At 52.5% G+C, this 19,245-nt stretch overlaps 1 protein-coding gene across 1 annotated transcript in view; it reads left to right on the top strand.

Moving 5' to 3' along the window:
* The window catches only part of SLC25A37 (solute carrier family 25 member 37), a 37,032-nt gene that overhangs the window by 16,479 nt on the left and 1,308 nt on the right, over positions 1-19,245 (top strand). The window contains exons 2-3 of the mRNA XM_046657063.1: positions 15,255-15,483; positions 17,473-17,529. Coding sequence (XP_046513019.1) covers positions 15,255-15,483; positions 17,473-17,529 — 286 coding nt within the window. The remainder of the gene's footprint in view (positions 1-15,254; positions 15,484-17,472; positions 17,530-19,245) is intronic.

Here is a 19,245-nt window from a genome sequence, read left to right as displayed (position 1 = left end):
CTATGCTCCACCTCCCTGCGCCCCCAGGCAGCCCCCTTCTCCTATGCTCCACCTTCCTGCGCCCCCAGGCAGCCCTTTCTGCTATGCTTCACTTCCCTGGCGCCCCCAACCTTCAGGTCTCCGCTTCACAGTCGCTTGCAGGACCCCTCCTCAAATATAAATCAGGTCCCTTGCCTTTGCTCTTGTAGCACTTTCACCCTCTACTCTGCTTCGTGGCCTGTAGAGTCTGTAATTGCTTCTTTGTGTGACTTTTGGTTTACTCTTTCTCTCCCATACTAGACTCTAAACTCCTTGAAGGCAGGGGCTCTTTGCCTGCTCTGCCCAACCCAGCCCCCCGGCGGTGCAGTGACATCCGTGTAGGAGGCACGATGTTTTGGTACAACCCTCTTGTTTTACCAACTTGAGGCTACCGCAGTCTGGCCACTCACTTGCATCCCTGGCACCAATCTCCTTCCCTCGCTTCTGGAAACCCTGCTCATCAGATGACAGTTTAAATCAGACCCCTGAGCTCACTGTTTCCAGGATGAGGGTTTTAGGCCCAGGAAGACTTACCCATGATTGAAGGTTCCTGCCATTCTCTTAGGCATCCAGTAAAACTGAAAAATGACTCCCCTAAAAGCTTATGGTATAGTTTGTACATGCAAACATTTCTACGTGTGAATGGATTCTGGAGGCTGAAAGGTGTCTCCAGGATGTTTCCCGTGGGGTCTTTCCCCCAAGGCCCTTAGAACATCTAGCCTGGTGTTGCTGGTACTTTGTCATCTTTCTCTGTTATTGTTTGCTGTGAAGGTGTGTGAAGACAGCCAGAGAATGTCCCCTCCAGCTGTGACCTGGCCCCATGTACACATAGATCATCCAGCATTATGGAGATAATTTGATAGTGGCGTTTGTGGGACATCGGGCTTCCGTAACATCCCAGAAATTTACCCTGGACATCTGCTTAGACCTCTAGCGTCCCCTGAACTGGAGCCTGCTCTGGTGGGGCTTGTACCCTCGGCTGTTACCTATGTGGCAGCCCCCAGAGAATGGTGAGGCGCATCATGCTGTGGGACACAGATCCATCCATAGGCAGCAGAGAGCGCATGTGGGGCTTAAAGCGCCTGCTGTGTGTGTGCCTAGGGGGAAATTTGGTGTGTCTCTGAGTCCTCGACAGACAGTTGGTCACCGAGTGTCTGTTTTAGTGAAAGCACTGTGCTGGGTGCTGAGATCACAGAAGGGTGAGGCTGTGCCTCCCTCGTGTTCCTCTGTGACTTTGATGGGAGACAGGCGTGCAGACATATCACCTGATATAATTACAAGTAGAGGAATGAGCAACAGAAGGCTGGCGACAGGGTGCTTTGGAAGGTCTTTTTTTCCTGTGGATAATAGGCTAATAGCGGGTGTGCTTTAGAAGGTGTGGCCTCTGTGAAGGGCGTGGAAGCTGCTCTTGCAGAAGCTGGCAGGACCACATTTGACTTGAGAACTGTGCACAGGGCTTCTGAGGTGCCCGGCTCCCTGGGCCTGTCCAGGGTGGATCCCAGGAGAGCTGTCACCAGCAGTGCTGGGCCCCCCCACTCCCTGGCCCTGATGGCAAGGGCAGCGCCTTGGAGCTCCTGGCATCGTCACCTGGTCTCTCTCAGACGAATATTTGGCTGGTTTTCGGCAGCTACCTCCAGCCCTGAGCAGTGGCGGTGCAGTATCTTTTGGGGTGGCCCAGGCCAGCGTGTCCTGGAAAGGGAAGCGCTGCCCCGTTGGCGCCACGGGCCAGCATGTGGGAAAGGATGAGGATTCAGACTCTGCATCTTAAGCATTTCTGCCTTCCTTTGCCTTCCATCCACGAGCGCCGGGGCTGACCTTCCTTCCAGGGTGCTTCCTTCCAAGGCAGGCTCTGAGCCAGGGATGTTGCTGTGTCCAGGGGATTATGCTGTGCATTCGAGACCCCTGGCTGCCTTGTCCAAAAACAGACAAAAAACTGTTATCTCAGGTGTTAAAGGAAATCTCAGGCAATTATTTGATTGTGACAGGTTTTCAGACTATGAAATGCATGCGGAGCAAGCTGTTGATTAGATTTAGGACTTTCTTTTACTTGTAAAATATACGTAACATAAAACTTGCCGTCTTAACCTTTTTAATGTGTACAGCTCAGTAGTGTTAAGGATGTTTACATTGTCATGCAATGGATCTCCAGAACTTTTTTCATCTTCTCAAACTGAACCTCTATTCCCATTAAACAACTGCCATTCTCCCCTCCCCCAGCCCCCACCACCAACATTCCACTTTCTGTCTCTGTGGACTTGACTCTTCTAGGTACCTCACATGAGGGGAATCCTACAGTATTGTCTGTTTGTGACTGCCTTATTGCGTATGTCCTCGAGGTCCATCCATGTTATGGAATATGTCAGAATTTCCTTCCTTTTTTTAAGGCTGAATAATAGTCCGTTGTATGGATATACCACATTTTGTTTATCCGTTTATCCATCGGTGGACATTGGGTTGCTTCCACCTTTTGGCCATTGTGAATAACGCTGCCATGCACATGGCCGTGCAGATATCTCTTTGGGACCCTACTTTCAATTCTTTGCATGTAAACCCAGCAGTGGGATTGCTGGATCATATGGTAATTCTATTTTTAATTCTTTTAGGAACTTCCATACTGTTTTCTGTGGGTGCGGCACCATTTTACACTCTTGTCAGCGGTGCACAGGCCTCCAATTTCTCCTGGAGTCCTTTTTTCTTATACAGGCGTTTTTAAGCTGCAAGTAGGCTTGATGTCTAGTAATGTGGATTTACCTCACCTCAAATAAAACACACCCACACACATTTGTTTTTCAAAGGACTCTTTACAGGTTTCATAGATTTAGAGTGTTAGAGACCAAAAAGCACCTCCTTAGAGACAATCTATTACCTCCACTTACTCATTCCACAAATATTTGCAATTGTAGTAGATCAGTAAACAAAACAGAAGAATTCTGTGCCCCCCCCCCCCCACCCCGGGTTTCCCTGCTGGCAGACCTTCGTTCGTGTTGCTGCCCAGCCAGGTGAAGCGGTTGCTTGGAGTTCCTCAGGGCCTTGGTCGGTGGCAGAGCTGCACGGGAGTTTAGGTTTCTGACTCTTGGGACAGGACTCTCTCTGCCTGTCACACTCACGTTTAGGTGCACATCTTGGGGGACTGCCCTATTTGGGAAAGTGGGAAACATCGGTGCCCCACAGTGCCACATGGACTTAGCCCCCAGAATCTGAGGGAGCTGAGAACCTACCCACACCCACAGGTGGGGAGCCAAGGCCTGCAGGGTGACTGGAGCATGGGGGCTGCAGGACCCACAAAGGGCTCCCCGTGCCCGGTCCTGCAGCTCCACTGGGCCCCATCTGTCAATCTCCCGACGGTTCAGAGGGTAGCGAGACCCTTCAGCAGCCGGGAGGGCCTTTTCCACCTCGTGGTGACCTCGCAGGAATGGGTGCCCGGCAGCAGTGTCAGGGGACCTTGGTGCTTAAGGCCCCTGCGTGGCCCGGCCCGGACTTCAGCACCAGTTCAAGGTCTCCAGAGCTGCCCGTGGCCCTGAGCAGCCCGGCCATGAGTGAGCTTCCGGAGGCACTTTCCTGTGGGACCCTTTGCGCCCGTGTAAACTGACACGAGAGATTTTTCCTGACCCCTCTCCCTGTGCAATTTCCCTGTGTTACATAATCAGGATTAATGTAAGCAGCCGGGCCCATTCATTTAGAAATGGCGAGGCAAGAAAGGTGAATGTGGAAGTTGGGGGAGGAGGGACAGAGTCCCCTCGCTGTCCTGGCCTCCAGCTCTTCTGTTAGGAGGGCCGACAGTGCTGCAGGCCATCGGGCTCAGTGGGCAGTGGTTGCCCCTGGGCTTGTGCCCAACCAGCACGGCTCCTCGGGGCGTCCCCCTCCGAGGGAATGTGACTTTTATGAAGCAATTAGAGTAAAAATGACATCTTCCAAGGAATTCACTGTTTATCCAAAAAAAGCATAAATGAAAGCACGAGCAGCTGTACACCAGACCCCCCCAGGGGCTTGCCCTTCCTCTTTCCTTTAATCCTTGCAGAGGCTTTAGGAGGTAGGTGCTACCACAACCCCATTACACGTGGACGTGGAGGGATCGAGGAACTCACCGAGGGAAGCTGGGGTTTAGACCCCGGGGGTGGGGAGCCCGGGGCCTCTTCTGCCGGCCACTGTGGGTGTGGACCCCCTGGAACCTGGAAGGGCCCCTCACGTTGTTGAGCCTCTTTCTGGCCAGAGGGCATTGGGGTGAGGTTTCATTCCTGTCCTTTCTTGTGAGCGCGTATGAGCTGTGGCCTGGAGTCCCCCATCCCGGTGCCCGGCGGCTGATAGGTTACCTCTGGGTCCTGGGGCCTCTTGTGGTTGCGGCCCACCCTATTCTGTAGTGTCACAATTCACTTCAAACCCAGAATGAGACCCTGGGTGCCAAACAGCCCTGGGTGGGATGAAGCTAGCTTTGGCGGTGGTTTTTCAGGAGGTCTCGGAGCCGTTTGTATGGACACAGGTGGTGGTTTAGGGAGCTTACTGAGCCCTTCTAAAGGTAACTGCAGTGAGGATCAACAGGTACTGAGCACCTGCGGTGCTGTCCTGGGTGACTGACAGGCACCTCGGCTCAGGAAGCCTGTGAGACAGGGCTTTTCAGATGAGGGAACCAAAGGGCCGCAAAGTGCAGTCACTTCCCAACTGCCCACAGCTCAGAAACAGAGCGGATCTCCACGTGAGCTGGGGCAGGACAGGCGCCACCTTTGCGCCTTGGTGCCTAATAACCGCGTCTGGCATGGAGTAGAAGCTCAGTATGTAATTGTTGAGTGAATGGATGAACCTCAAACCCCAGGGGCTGTCTGAGCATCAGTGGGTGGTTCAATGAGTTTCCTTTGAGATTCTGTGATTGGGATTTTCAGCAAAATATGGTTGAAGGATGGTCATATGAGCGGGGCCTGGGAGTTGGAGCATTGGCCTGTCCTGGGCAATGGTTGACCAGCTCTGGGAGCTTGGGCAGGTCACATAAGTGTTTCCTCATTAGCAAAACAAAGTCAGGAGGGCTGACTGGGTGGCAGAACTCTGAAATCAAACCAAAGCTCACAGGGAGCCCCACCATCAAAAGAGATGAGGGCGAGTTGCGGGCTGGAGCAGACAGCAGGGGCCAGCCGCTGTGAGCAGAACCTGTGAACGTGCGTCGGGGCCTGGATTCTGTTCCTCTCCTGGTGGTATGCTGGTGCTCTGGGGCGCCTTCATGTGCTTCCGTGTGGACTCGTGTATTAAGTTTGTTCTCCTATGTGGCATTATGATGTTTCAGTCAGATTACCTATATGCCAGGAAAGAAGACGCTTGAGAATGAGGTGTTTCTCCAGTTTTGCCTCTGACATCTTGTCTTTACTTGTAGGTGGGGTCTTTATAAATCCATGACATAGACAAGGCTCCTGAGTCAGGGGAGGCCCTGGGAGGCCAGGTTACCCGCAGTGAGTTAAATTTTTTCCAAAAGGAACCTGACCTTGGAATATTCAGCTTGAACCTTTGGATACCTAAGGAGTGACAGGCTTTGATCCATCAGATGTCGCTCCCGCCCACGGCCTGGCTGCGTGAATGGGTCAGTCTCTTCAAGGAGGGAAAGAATGGATTCGTATCGAACCAACCACTGTTCCCAGTTCCGTCTGGGACCAGTGGCCAGGCTGATGGCCAGGATTGGGAAACCCTGAGGCTGTGTGACCCCCATGAGGCTGACCTCGTGACTGGCTGAAAGTGCCCGCCTGCAGGCAGGATGGAGGCAGAGCCCTCGGGAGCTGCGCGCCTGAGCCAGCGAGGACTTAGGTGACTTTCACGTGGTCAGGGCCACTCCCTCTTCAAAGAGGCGAGGCACCTAGGGGGTGGTGCACACGTGACTTAGCGTGGTCAAGAAGCAGAGCACATCAGAGACGGGAGGCAAGTTGGGAATCACCTCCCGTCCTTTCCGGTCGCCTTTTCGTGAGACGCTGTGTAGCCTTGTGGTTATACCGGCCTGGGCTCTGGAGCCAGACCGCCTGTACTCTGTGACCTTGGGGCAAGTTGTTTAGCCTCTCTGTGCCTCAGTTTCTTCATTTGTAAAATGGGGATAATTAGTTGCTAATATTACTGTTTTAATTAATTATTTTGTGAATAGAGGCTTTGGGGCTTAGAGAAGTAAGTTGACTTGCCTAAGGCCACACAGCCCTTAATGCAGACGTGGGACTAGAACAGAGGACCCCAGCCCCTTGCTTGTCTCACTTGCTCCAGGCAGGGTGGGTAGGAATGATGGGTGGTTCAGGCTCCCTCCAGCCCAGGCTTCTGCCGCTCTCTGTGTCTCCTGGTGAGGTCTTCAGTCCCACGCATGAAATCCCAGCCCTGTTACCTGGACTCTTGGGAATTTGCCCACTTGTGGAACAGAAATAATTTAATTTTTGGTTGGGCCACAAACTGGGTGTTCTGAGTGTGTCCTGGGCACATTGGGGCTGAGCCAGGCACAGATTCTTGCGTCCCTCTCTCCCTCTGCTGGAGAATTTTCTAGAGAAGGGGAGGAGTGATCAGATTTGGCTCCTAGGATAAAGGAATGTGGGGATGACGTCCTTTGAGCCATAGGCAAGGCGGTGAGCTGCTGCCCACGGCGGGGGAGGGAGACCTCAGTGGCGTGTGGTGTTGCAGTGGCCTTGCAAGTGGCCACAGCTTCAGAGAGAGGGGCCAGCCTGTCAGGAGACCTGGTCGGGACGGCTTCTGTCATGTGGGCCTGCCGCCTTCTCCCACATGCAGGAGATGCCATCGGTCTTTGTAGCTGCCATCGTCATGTGCAGTATGTAACCACGGAAAACGCTTCACTGTAAATTCCAAACCCCTTAGCAAGCTCCTCAGGGCCTCCCGTCGTCCAGCCCCAACCTGCCCTTCTCCCAGCAGATGGTCATTGATCTTCTCCTGTTCAGCCGCCGTCCCAGGTCTGCGGCTACCTCTCCATCCGTACCTTACCTCTGCATTCCCTGTGCACAGACCCTCCAGCCGACACCCTCCTCCATTTCCCAGACCCGCTGACCGTCACAGTCCTCAGCCAGGACCCACCAGCACAGTCACACCCTTCAGCCAGAATTGGCCTCTTGTGCTGCCTGCCCTGCTTGCTTTTTTTTCCCCCCCAAAGTAACACATGTATGTCGTCAAAAACCAAATGTAACCGAGGGATTGTAATGACAGCCTCATTTCCTACCAATTGAAGGATTGTCCCTCTTTCCAGGTGCGGCTCAGATGGCTCCTCTTCCACCACCCTTTCCGGGTTGGATGTGACCTACGTCTGACTCCTCACACTGTGGCCTGTCCCAGGAGAAGTGGTGTTTGGTGCTGTGGCTTCTCCCCTGGGAGGCCGAGGAACTTGGTTTCAGATGTCCTGGTGGAATTTGTATTTTCTACCCCATTCTTTGTGGAGGCTCTTCACTTAGTCTTTTTGTCCCTAGAAACAGCAGTGCCCGGTGAAGCACACCCTGTAATGGGCCCTGGCGGTTTCAGAATTGCGTCTGCAGAGTATGCATGACTGGCGGCGCGGATTCTTTACAGGCCAGGTCCCGCACCTCAGAGGCGACAGGTGACCAGGAACGCTGGAGTGTGGCTGGTCTGTTCGGAAGGGCGAATGTGACTTTTCTGAAAATTGGGCCCCGTGGGCCGTAAGTGAGAAGGTGGAATGGCCTAGATGGTTAGTTCTCACATACGTGAGCCGCGTCCTCCCACCCTCCTCCAGCGTCAGGGCAACCGACAACCGAGGCAGGTCTGGGGCTTCCTGTGGGTGGGATGGGGAAACAGACATGGGCATGACGCAGCTGGAGGTGTTTCCACCCCTCCTCTCCATTCTGTACAGCTTTTCGGACGGGTCTCCAGTAAGCTGGCGCTTTTCCTTGCTCTGAACGAGTGGTTCTCGCCAGGCTTTCAGAAGGCATGTGCTGGAATCTCGGAGCACCGCCCCACCGCGTGATTCTCAGCTAGAATCATTCGACCAACAGCCACCCCTCTTTTGGGGAGGCACGGACTCATTTTGAGGAGTCATTTTTCTCTTGCTGATTCCTAAACTTTAAGAGGATCAAATTTTCTTTTTGATTAAAAAAAGAGAGAGAGACAAAGTGTATTCTCTTTGTGTACACATTTTTGCCAATTTGGGAGATGTAAAAAGCCACGATTTGGAATTTTGAAGTTGCGAGTAAACTTGGATGTGCCTTGGCATGCTGTGAACAGCATGCTTCCCCTGAGAGAATTGTCTGCATTGCTCTGTTCCTGGTTACTGAGTGCGTGTGGGAATGACACTGGATGGTGTCCTTCTGCCTCCTTTTTGGTGATTCCTGTGTGTGTTTCCAAGGGCTAGGGTGTGACTGTTGGAGCGCCATTAGGAGTCCATCGTCTGTATCACACAATAAGGGCGCATATTCTGAGTCAGAACGCTGATGGTTTTGAACTTGTGGAGCGCTGAGAGTTTTACTGCGCGTGGTCCTCCTTGATGTGGTTTGGGTTTCTTTGTGTGTTGTGCGTGCCTCCTAAGGATCCTGGAAGGTGAGACAGGGTTTCCAAGCCCTCGATGAGGCCTGTGGCTTTGCTCCGGAAGACAGTCCTTTCCCCTACAAAACACTGTGCCAAAAAGCCTCTCCCTCCTGGCCTGCTGCTGGGTCCATGGGTGGCGTCTCAGCGTGCCCAGCCGCATGGGCACCCAGGTGGTTGTGGACGGGAGTCGCAGCGTCAGCAGCAGGCCCCAGTGCAGCGGGCACATAGTGCCGTGGATGGGCTGTGGGAAGAAATGGGGGAGCTGCCGGCAGAGGGCTGAAGGGTGGGCTTGTGCCCGTGGCGGGTGGCTGTGGGGCTTGGAAAATTGGGAGGGGGCTGGGGTTGGGCCCTGCAGTTTGGCTTAGGCATTTTCCTGTGGTTCGGCTTAGTGACTGTCAGTTCTACTTGGAAACAGTTGGCAGACGGGGTAGAATTAAACGTACCAATTTGCTTTCTAATTCTGAAGCAGACTCTGGGCAGCAGATGCTAACATTATTTGGCATTTTCCTAGCACTTTCTCAGTGCCTGAACCTTATTTCCTTTCTCTGGGAGAAAGTCTGGGACGGAGATTCCTGGCCAGCCTCCTGGGCACAGCCCTGGTCCCTCGGTGGGAGCTGTGCCCACCCATCGTGTTGTGATGTTGGTGTTCCCACCAAGACCTGGCAGCCCACATGCCCTGATCCTATTCCCGTCTCCCCACTGTGCCTGCCTCGGTGTGGGAGCGTGACAGAGGCTTTTCAACAAACGGGTAGATTTCACATTATCTGCTCCTGGTCCTGGAAGGAAGGGCCACCTGTACTTTCACAACATGGGAAGGTTTTAGTTATTACTAGTTTCTTATTTTGAGAAATTGAGAAAGGAGGAGTGGGAATCCGCAGCCATGTCCAGGTCAGGTGGGAGGACATGGCTGAGTGATGCCTCAGGGGCTTGGCCAGGCTGAGCTGTCCCCTGCAGGGTCCTCAGGGAGGTCTGCAGTGTCCCTGCCAGGCTTGGCTTGCTCTCTTCGCTTTTCTTCTCTAGTCCCGGCCCAGATCCATGATGCCTGGTCTCTGTGATCTTGGCCAAGTCGCCTTTCTGCCTGAAACGGCAGGTGCTGAGCTCGCTGTGCCCTCTGCCCAGGGCCTGGGGCTCCTGTCACGTGATCCTGTGAGCTCACCCGGACAGAGCACACAGTTTCCACTCTCTCTCCATCCTCCTCTCAGCGAGGGAACAGGCCAACAAGGCAGGCTTGCCCTGTTTCGTCGTCTTAGGGGGGAGTTTGAGTAAGGGGCTCGACCCCTCCATTCAGGCCTTGCTGGGGGTTGATGGAGCTGGTTCAGAGCAAATACGGAATTTGTGTCATTGCTATGGAGCCTCCGCTAGAATCGCGTTCTCGAGCTGGAGGGGACTTGCTTGGGTCACACAGTGAGGGGCAGAACCAGGCCTGAGACCCTGGTCTCCTGATTTGGGGGCCAAGGCATTCTCTCCCTCCTCCCCTTTGAGAACAACAGCAGTTTCGCAAGAAGGTGTGGAGTGACCCTCTCTCATGACACGCAGCCGGGGGCTCACCCTGCTTATTGGCCACTCTTCTCAGGCCTGGTCTTCCTGGCTGTTCGTTGCTGACCGCTCTCTGCAGGGGCTGCCCCAGTGGTCCTCTGACACCTCGAGCCGATCCTTCACATCCTGCTTCCTGGGTCCCCGTCGGCTGCAGCTGTGTTTTCTCCGGTGTTCTGCAAGGTGTAACTGGCTGTTCGGTCAGGCAAGGCTTCTGTAGCCAAAGACAAAGGTTTAAGAAGTGCAGAGTCAGCAGAGTTCAACAGGCCTCTTCCCAAGGCCTCCCCAGGGCCGTTGATACGCTCATGTGCATTGTGAATTTCCAAGAGCAGAGAATTAAAATGCATAGAGTGGGAGTTTATTCTAAGGGAGCAGGAGAACCATGCAGCTAGTCTGTGCGCGGGAACCGAAACCCAGGACAGGAAAGGCGGGTTGTGAAATTCTCTCTCCGTTTTTTTGTCTTTTTCCATCTCTGCCCTCTCTCTGTGCATCCTAATTCATTCATTTTCTTTTTCCTTCTCTCCACCCTCATACCCTGACTTGTTTTTTAAATTGTGGTAAAATACACTTAACAACAGATGTACCATCCTAACCATTTTTAGGTGTACGGTCAGTAGCATTAAGCACATTCATATTGTTGTGCATCCATCACCTCCATCCCTTCACAGAACTCTCCATCCCGCAAAACTGAAGATGGAATATTCTCCAGCAAAAATCCACATTTTGTTTATTTATCCCTTCATCCTGTGAGGGACCCTTGGGTCATTTCCACTCATCTCCTAAATTTTTCTCCTTCTCTCATCCACAGTTAGATAGAGGATGCCCACTGCTTACTTACACGTTTTACAGGCAGTCGCCGAGAAAGAAAGGAGAGGCTGAGTTGGTTGTCTCCTGTCTGTCCCGGCGGCTTCTGCCTCCCCTCTCGCCTGGCCGCCTTCGCTTCTCTCAGCTTCTCCTGTGAGGAAGCTTCCGTGACCCCAATGGTCGGGACCACTCTGTCCTGCTCTCCGAGTTCCTTTCTGACACCCAGCGTGGCCCATGTCGTTCTCAGTTCTCTCACACTTTCCTTGTTTCTCTCCCCCTCAACTTTTCCTTTCTGTCTCCTGGCGCCCGGCCCAAGTGGGGTCTCCCCACAGGCAGGTTGGAGAAATGAAGGTACCCTAGGACTGAAGAGGCTCTGGCCCAAAACTTGGCCCCTGTGGCTGTCGTGGCCAGAGGAGGCTTCACTGGGTCCTCCTGTGCGCTCTTGGGCCACTTGCCTCTGTTCTGGGTGCGAGTCATTAAATGTGGCCTGCCCTTGAGACGACCCCAAAGCCAGAGAAGTCACCCATGTGCAGAGATGCCCAGTAGTCCTTTTCTCTTCCGTGGGAGGACAGTGCCTTTTGTTCAGTAATATTTACTCCACTTGCCTCACCTCTAATTTAAAAAAGGGAGACTTGGGGGCCAGCCCTGTGGCTGAGTGGTTAAGTTCACGTGCTCTGCTTCAGCAGCCCAGGGTCTTGCCAGTTGGGATCCTGGGTCCGGACATGGCACCACTCATCAAGCCATGCTGAGGCGGCATCCCACATGCCACAACTAGAAGGACCCACAACTAGAATATACAACTATGTCCCGGGGGGCTTTGGGGAGAAGAAGAAAGAAAATAAAAGAAGATTGGCAACAGATGTTAGCTCAGGTGCCAATCTTTTAAAAAAAAATAAAAAGGGAGAGGTGAGCAATCAGTTCCACATTTCCCCTGTAAGCCGACGTGAGCAGCTTTGTAAAGGAGACCACCTGATGCCCTCACATGTCCAAAGGGTGGGTAGAGGGGGTCCCTATTGACTGCCGGCCGAGTCAGGCGTTTCCCACAGTTATCGCACTCCTGCCAGCCGCTCTCTGTGGATTATTCCACGCCCCAAGATTAAGGAACTTGCTCGAGGTCCCAGAGCTGAAATTCAGAACGATGACATCAGCTTGGCTGGCTCTGAAGCCTTGGCAGCATGTCCCCGCTGTTCCTGCCTCTGCCCGCTCCGCACGCACCTCCCTCCCCCAGCACCCCCTCTCTCCTCCTCAGGAGCCAAGGCTGGATGGAGATTGTTACTAGAAAGTGCTGGGGCTGCAAGGGGCCTCTAGGTAGTGGTTCTCCAAACTGAGATGATAGGAATCATCTGGAGAATTAAAAAAACATTTGAATCAATACATGTTGGGGTGGTACTGGGCTACATAAACACTTCCCAGGTGATTCTGATAATCAGCCACTGTTCTGATCCCCCCCCTTCATTTTCCAGTTGAGGACACTGAGGACCAGTGAGTTGGGATGCCGTAGCCAAGGCCACGTGGCCCTGTTGCAGCCTGCGTCAGGTCCGTAGTCCAGGCTCTCGGCTCCTTGCTCTGGGGCCTGGGTGTTCTCTCGCACTGCCGCCCCTGCTTGCGAGGCGCTCTTTCATTTCTGCCCGTCTGGACCCAACGAAGGCCTTCACCACAGGTGGTCCTGTCTCCCCAGGCTGGAAACCAGCAAGGAGGAGGCGGAGGCAGGTGGGCTTCCCTCTGGGAGTGGGGCCAGCAGGAGCCGCCCCTTATTGACAGCCCAAGGAGGGCTCTCCTGCGGCTCAGCAGATCCCAGCCTGGGCTTGAGAAATGCAGCGACACAGGGACTTCTATCAAGAGGGAGAGATCTAGACAAGAGGGGAGGCGGGGACAGGTGCCAGGAACGCATGCTCCCATTTAGGGGAGGTAAAGTAAGATACGTAGTACCCTTCACCCTGGTTGGTATCCTAAATTGCACGTGTCTGTTCATCGATTCACCCGACAGCTATTTACTGGGCCCCCACTGCGAGTTAGACGCGTAACAGGCACTGGCGATCTGCTGTGCACGAGGCAGACGCAGCCCCGCCTGCACGGACTGAGCGTCTGCAAGGCTGGTCGTATAGAGAACCGGATTCCTTAGTGAATCCCTTGGTGAATCCTTTCATTGTTAGTGAGTGATGGTCATAGACAGGTAATGGCATTTTCTTTTCTCAGCCATTCTCTCGAAGGAGGAAACTAAAGCTTAGAGAGGTTCCCCATCCTCCCCAGGGTCACGCCGGGAGTGATGGAGCTGAGTTCACCTGGTGCTCTGGTGAGAAAGCCCGCGTGCTGGACTGCCCTGCTGCCCGCCCACTGCCTCGTGCTCCTGCTTCTGGTCAGGCGCAATCAGAGGAAAAAGCCGGGTGCCATACGAAGCTTTATTTGCTCCCACAGTTGAGCGATTTCAAATAACTTGTGGAACGTAGTGCTCGAGACCCTCTGCCGTCCCCAAGGAAGCCGTCGGCTCTCCCACATTGAGCGCCTTGCCTTCGAGCACGTGGCTGGACCAGCAGCCGCTCGCCCCTCCTCGCTGGGTCTCGCTTGCTGCTGCTACACGCTGTGATTACGCCGCCTGAGATCTGTTGAGAAGGGTTAGAATAGAAAACACGGAACCAAAAGGTGCAGGCCCTGAGCCCAGCCCCTGGCGCTCCCCGAGTGTGGGCCCAGGCATCTGGCAGCGGCCTGGGGCCGGGCCAGGGCATTTTCACCCGTTTGAGGTAGAAAAAAGGGTAAAGCAGTGAGTTTTTAATAAAGCTAAATTTAATCTAAAGAACAGTTTTATAATCAGAAGTAGTCGTCTTTGCCTTTTTTTAAGCATTAACAGTGTCCTCTCTTTTAGGAAATCTTGATTGTAATAGAAGGTGATAGTGACTATTGCTTATATTGTTGTTTTTACGTCCTTTCTTAGCAAAATGAAAAGTTGTCAGTGGTGTGCCCATTTTCTTTGTGGTTTTACTGGCTGGGGAGATCTGAAAGTGACCAGTAATTAGGTTGTTGGTTTTCACACTCTTCCTCTGGGCCTGGATTCCTGGGGGCAGTTTTCTGCCGTGTGGAATGAGAGGAGGGCCTGGACCCTTCACCCCATTTCCAAGCAGAGAAGCCCTTCTTAAATTCTGTGTCGTGGTTTTCTGGGAGATTTTGTTTGGAGAGAAAAGGATGTCCCTGCCAGAGCTTGGAGGCTGACCCTCCAGTCTGCGTGTGTGTTGGGGGCGGGGAGTGGAGGAGCGAATGCTGCTGCTTTTGCAGGGCTGAGCCAGCGCTGGTACTAGTGCATCTACTGTGCTAGTCAGGGTTCCTCAGAGAAACAGAGCCAACAGGGGGTGTGTATATGTGTGTGTATGTGAATTGGCTCACACAGTCGTGGAAGCTGGCAAGTCTGAAGTCTGCAGGGCAGGCTGGCTGGAGACCCAGGGAAGAGTTGATGTTGCAGCTCAAGTGCAAAGACTGTCTGGAGACAGAATTCTTTCTTCCTTGGATGACATCAGTTTTTTTTCTCTTCATACCTTTGACTGATTAGATGAGGCCCACCCACACCATGGAGGGTAATCTGCTTTACTCACAGTCCACTGATTTAAACATTAATCTCATCTAAAACATACCTTCACAGCCACATCTAGACTACAGTTTGACCATAGTTGGAGCCAGTGTGAGTACGGTGGCCTTGCCAGGTTGACACATAAGATTAATGATCACACTTGCTCAAGTGCCTGGGAGCACAGTAGGATCACAGAGTGGGGAGAGCTGGGTCTCCGCCTCAGGGAGGCAGGACTATACATAGGGAGAAATTCAGAACAAGACCATTTATATGGAAGCGCTAACTTGTAAAGACAAAGTGGAAAAAGTATTCAGAGGAGATGAAGGGGTGAGGGCTGGAGGACTTGGGGGAAATTTCATGGTACGGCTGAACAGGAGCTGTCAGAGCCTGGACACCTCCACTAGGTGAGGGTGCAGAAGACTTCAGAGCCAGAATGGGAACCACCGGGTAATAATAATACTCACATTTGACTGGGCCTCTGAGTTTATTAAGAATCTCCACACCCGTTGTTTCATTTGATGCTCGCGACAATCCTGTATTTTTAATTGAAGCTCTCAAGGCCCAGAGAGGTTGAGGGACTCATCAGAGGTCACACAGCTTGCCAGTGGCAGGGCACATCTTCCTACTCCTGATCCTGCCCCCACTCTTTCCCCCTTTTGCTGGGTATGATGAAGTCCGTGTGAAGGTGTGTCTGTGGGAGAGGGAGGACTCCAGGAGGGAGAGAGTAAATGTTTTCTTTGTGAAGAAATGTGAAACTGAAAATGGGCTGTTCCGCTCCCTCTCTCCGGGTCTTCCTTTCCCTCCTTACCATCCTCGTTAACTGCCATTCTCTTCTTGTTTTCTCGCCTTCTCCCAGACACGAATGCAGAGTCTGAATCCAGATCCCAAAGCCCAGTACACGAACATCTACGGAGCCCTCAAGAAGATCACGCGGACCGAAGGCTTCTGGAGGCCCTTGCGAGGCCTCAACGTGATGGTGGTGGGTGCAGGCCCGGCCCACGCCATGTATTTTGCCTGCTATGAAAACATGAAAAGGACTTTAAATGACGTTTTCCGCCACCAAGGAAACAGCCACCTAGCCAACGGTATTTGAAAGCGTTTGTCTGGAGTTAGAAAGTTCTCTCCTTCAACAGACCCTTCCCCAGGGTTCTCCTCCCTGGGACCCAGCAGCCTGACGCCGCGTCTCCGCCACGCTTGCTTACGAATAAAGAACTCTAGAGTTGTGTGTGCACACACACCAGACACACGCACACACACACACACGCTTCTTTCCATTCCCCTCCTTCGCTTTCTGAAGCCTGGGGAAAATCAGTGACAGAGGTGTTTCAGTTTTCATTGTTGTGTGGGTTTTTCGTTTCGTTCTTTTAAACGTTCAAAGGCAAGTAAAGATCAGATCTAGGAGAAAACCCTGAATAGAAACAAAACTTTTGAATGCTGGATTCAAAAAAAAAAAAAAGCTATCTGGACAGCTTCTTTGAGACTATTTAAAAACTGGTTCAACAGGTCTCTACAACGTCAAGATCTAACTAAGCTTGAAAAGGTCAAGAAGTTTTATGGCTGACAAAGGATTTGCTCCAGCGCAGACGGCCTTTCCCACCTTAAGCTTCTGGGGGCCCGGGGCCTCCGCCCGCCCCTCCTCCGTTTGTCTGAGTGGCAGCTCTGCGAGCAAGGGCTGACAGCGTTTCCTTTCTTGTTTGGCGGGAGCAGGCGGGCTGGGGGCTGGAGTTGTGGGCAGCTCTTGCGTAGGCCTGTCTTACCGGCCCGAGCGCTTATTCTCGCCTCTCCTGTGGGTTTGGCTTTTGTTGGGTTTTGTTTGGGTGTGAATGGGGCTATGGATAGCAGTGTAAGGTGTACTTATCTTAACAAAATTGCTTTTCAACAGTGGAGAGGTAGATGTGACCAGCAGCAACGTTTTCCCCTTCTTTCTGTTCTACTCACAACCAAAAAAGTCCCTTCTGTCAGCAGACCTGGTAATGATAACTCCACCTGGCTGGTTTGTAGACATTTGTTTTGCCTTTTAAAAACTGGCCATTAGTTGTATCTGTTGACACGGTCACTAAGAGCCAGGCTGTCCCCCGAGTCTGTGCCTCGGGCCTTCCTTTTGCTGGAACTCCTTGGTCGCTGCAGCCCTTGAAAGCGGGTTGACGGAACCCAGTTTATGCCGAGTTCCACCCAGCGCTGTTCCGGCATCATCGTGCTGTGTGCTGTGGTTGCGTGTTGACCTTTCTGGGGATGATGCTAAGCGTGTGGAGGAGGGCGGGGGATAGAAGTGCATTTCTGAAGGCTTCTCCTGGTGTTCCTCCTCCCTCCCACCTTCCTGCCGGCGCCTTAGTTACTGGGCAGTATCAGCTGCAGAGGGAGGAAACCCCAAGCCAAACGCAAAATTGCAGGCCTGAGTCAGGCGTTTGAAGTTCCTGGGGTTTTTCTTTTTTAGTTATTTTATGGAAGCCACATTGGTTTACAACACTGTGTAAATTTCCTGGTTCTTGGAGCCCGGCCCTTCGGATGAGACCCTCGGACGGGGTTGGCCGTCCCCGAGACAGGTCCTAGCTTTGCAGACTTACCTGGGAGTATACCACGTGCAGAGCTTCCTGGTGTGCTCTTCCCTTGCCTGTTTTCTTAAAAATGCCTGGGTTTTATTAAGGAATTTTCTTACAGATTGCTTTTCTGACTTTTTCTCCTCTCGGCCATTTACGTGCAATCCTCCCCTTTGGCCCAGTTTAAGGGCAGAATGAGTTAATCTGTAGACAGAGTGAAAAATCTAGACGGTGGAAAAAGCCACCACGTGTGGTTTCTGGGTGCCATGCAGTGTGAGCAGGTCTACCCTTTCCCCAGGTTGACTCCCAGAGAGAAAATGAGGCTTCTGCAAGATTGAAGTGTGGGTAATTGTGCCCCTTTTTATCTGGCGTTGCCAGGATCTCTAGAGTTTTGAGCATCAGTGCTCCCCTGGGTGGAGTTGATAGTGAACGTTGCTTCTTAGAAAGCTGTGTCCGGGGTTCCGTCTGATTTGGGTTCCAGGAACTTCCTTGGAATACCTTGTCCAGGAGGGTAATTTTCTGGAGTTTCTTTTGCAGGGATAGCTGGGAGTATGGCCACCCTGCTCCACGATGCAGTAATGAATCCAGCAGAAGGTAATGTTTCATGGTCCCAGGGAGTGGCAGCAGGGGCTGTGCGAAGGGGCAGGGAAAGAGGGGCGGGTGGGGAGACAGAAGGTCCGGCAATGGGCCTGCTGGCTAAGGAGGATGTTTTCCTCCGCATTAGTAAAGGTGTCACGACGGGACGGGAGCCTCTGAGCTTCTGGTACTCCTGTTCTCAGGAACAGCTACTCAGAGTGTGATCCGCGGGCCAGCAGCATCAGCATCTCCTGAGAGCATGCTAGAAAAGCTTATTCTTAGGCCCCACCCCAGGCCTACTAAATCACAATCTCTGGGGTTGGAGATGAGGAATCTGTTTTAAAAGCTCTCCTGCTGACTCTTTTGCATGCTTTTGCACTAGTCTAACACACACTCACACATGCACGCACACACACACTGCTCCGGCCCTTGTTAACCTTTATCAACCCTAGACAAATTTAGGGGGAGTCTGCCAAAGGCCATTTGTTAGGGCTCTGGTTCAATTTGCTTTTTTAAAAGAAATTTGCAATTATTATGAAAATTCCAAACTCATGCAAAAATAGAGAGAGGAGTATTCTGAACCCCCATCGCTCTACTTCATGAACGAACATTTGGCCGGTTTGTTTTAGCGTCTCCTCCCGCGATTTTTTCTTTTGAATTTTGAGAGCATTCTAAAACAATTCTTAGCTGTGCAGACTTCAGCTCTGTCTGCTTTTTCTATATCCTGGTGTCCTTGGCCAACTTGGGTCTCAGAGGTGAGGGCCTTTTGGACCAGGTACTGGGCGTCCTTTCAGCTGGGTTACCCTCTCTGAGAGGTGGGACCTTTCTCCCCATCTGACAATGGCCCCTTTCCAGAAGGGAGAACCAGAGGTAAAAATTCCAACATTTTAAGCCTGTGTTATGTTAGTCTCTTTTTGTCCTTTAAGGTGAAAATTGTCTACTTGCTGTAGCTGCCCCCTGTGCCCTGGCAGACAGGGGACTTGTCCTGACCTTCAGGGACGGGGTGAAACAGGTTGGGAGGTGGCTGCTTTGGTGCATGTTCAAGGCGACTCAGACAGGGACCTGGTCAGTGACCAGTCAGTTAGCCCATGTCAACTGGGCAAGAATTTGTTTCTGTTTTTTTTTAAGGAGAAAAAAGTGAGGTTCAACTCCCCCCGCTTCTTCTTGACATTATATTGATTTAAGGAGTTTATTTCTTTAAAAGTAAAGAAAAGCACACTGTGCGTGTTCATTTCACAGTGCATGGGGACGATTAAAACTCTAAGTGTAAGGGACCCCAGTTGGCCCTCGTTTGCCTCTGGTCCTCTGAACGAAGCCCGGGTCTTCATTGGACTTTGTCATTGAACTTGGGCTGACGTGATTCTAGTGTCTCTTCCGAGAGTACTGTGACACAGAAGCTAAGAACACTGTCAGAGGTGCAGAGCACTGAGAGTGAGAGATGGGAGCACGTGTCCAGTAGGCAGGTTGGGAGGGAGCAGGGCAGGGAGGGCGTGGTTTAGACTGGCGTCGCCTGCGATGCCCAGGCAGCCAGGCTCTGGGGATCGGATCAGTGAGTCTAGTCTGAAGTGGCCCCTGGTTTAGAGCACCTTAGATGAGATGCAGGCAGGAGAAACTTGAGGAAATAGCCCCTTCCTGGCACGGGGTCCTGGAGCCCCATGTGTAAACGGGGTTTCCGGAGCTGGCCTCTGGTTTCTCAGGCTGGGGCTGTGTGTGCTAGCTCTCTGGGCCTTGTGA

The sequence above is a fragment of the Equus quagga genome, chromosome 3 (genome assembly GCF_021613505.1).
Source record: "Equus quagga isolate Etosha38 chromosome 3, UCLA_HA_Equagga_1.0, whole genome shotgun sequence".
Classification (NCBI taxonomy): domain Eukaryota; kingdom Metazoa; phylum Chordata; class Mammalia; order Perissodactyla; family Equidae; genus Equus; species Equus quagga.
This window is presented reverse-complemented; position numbering and strand designations above follow the sequence as displayed.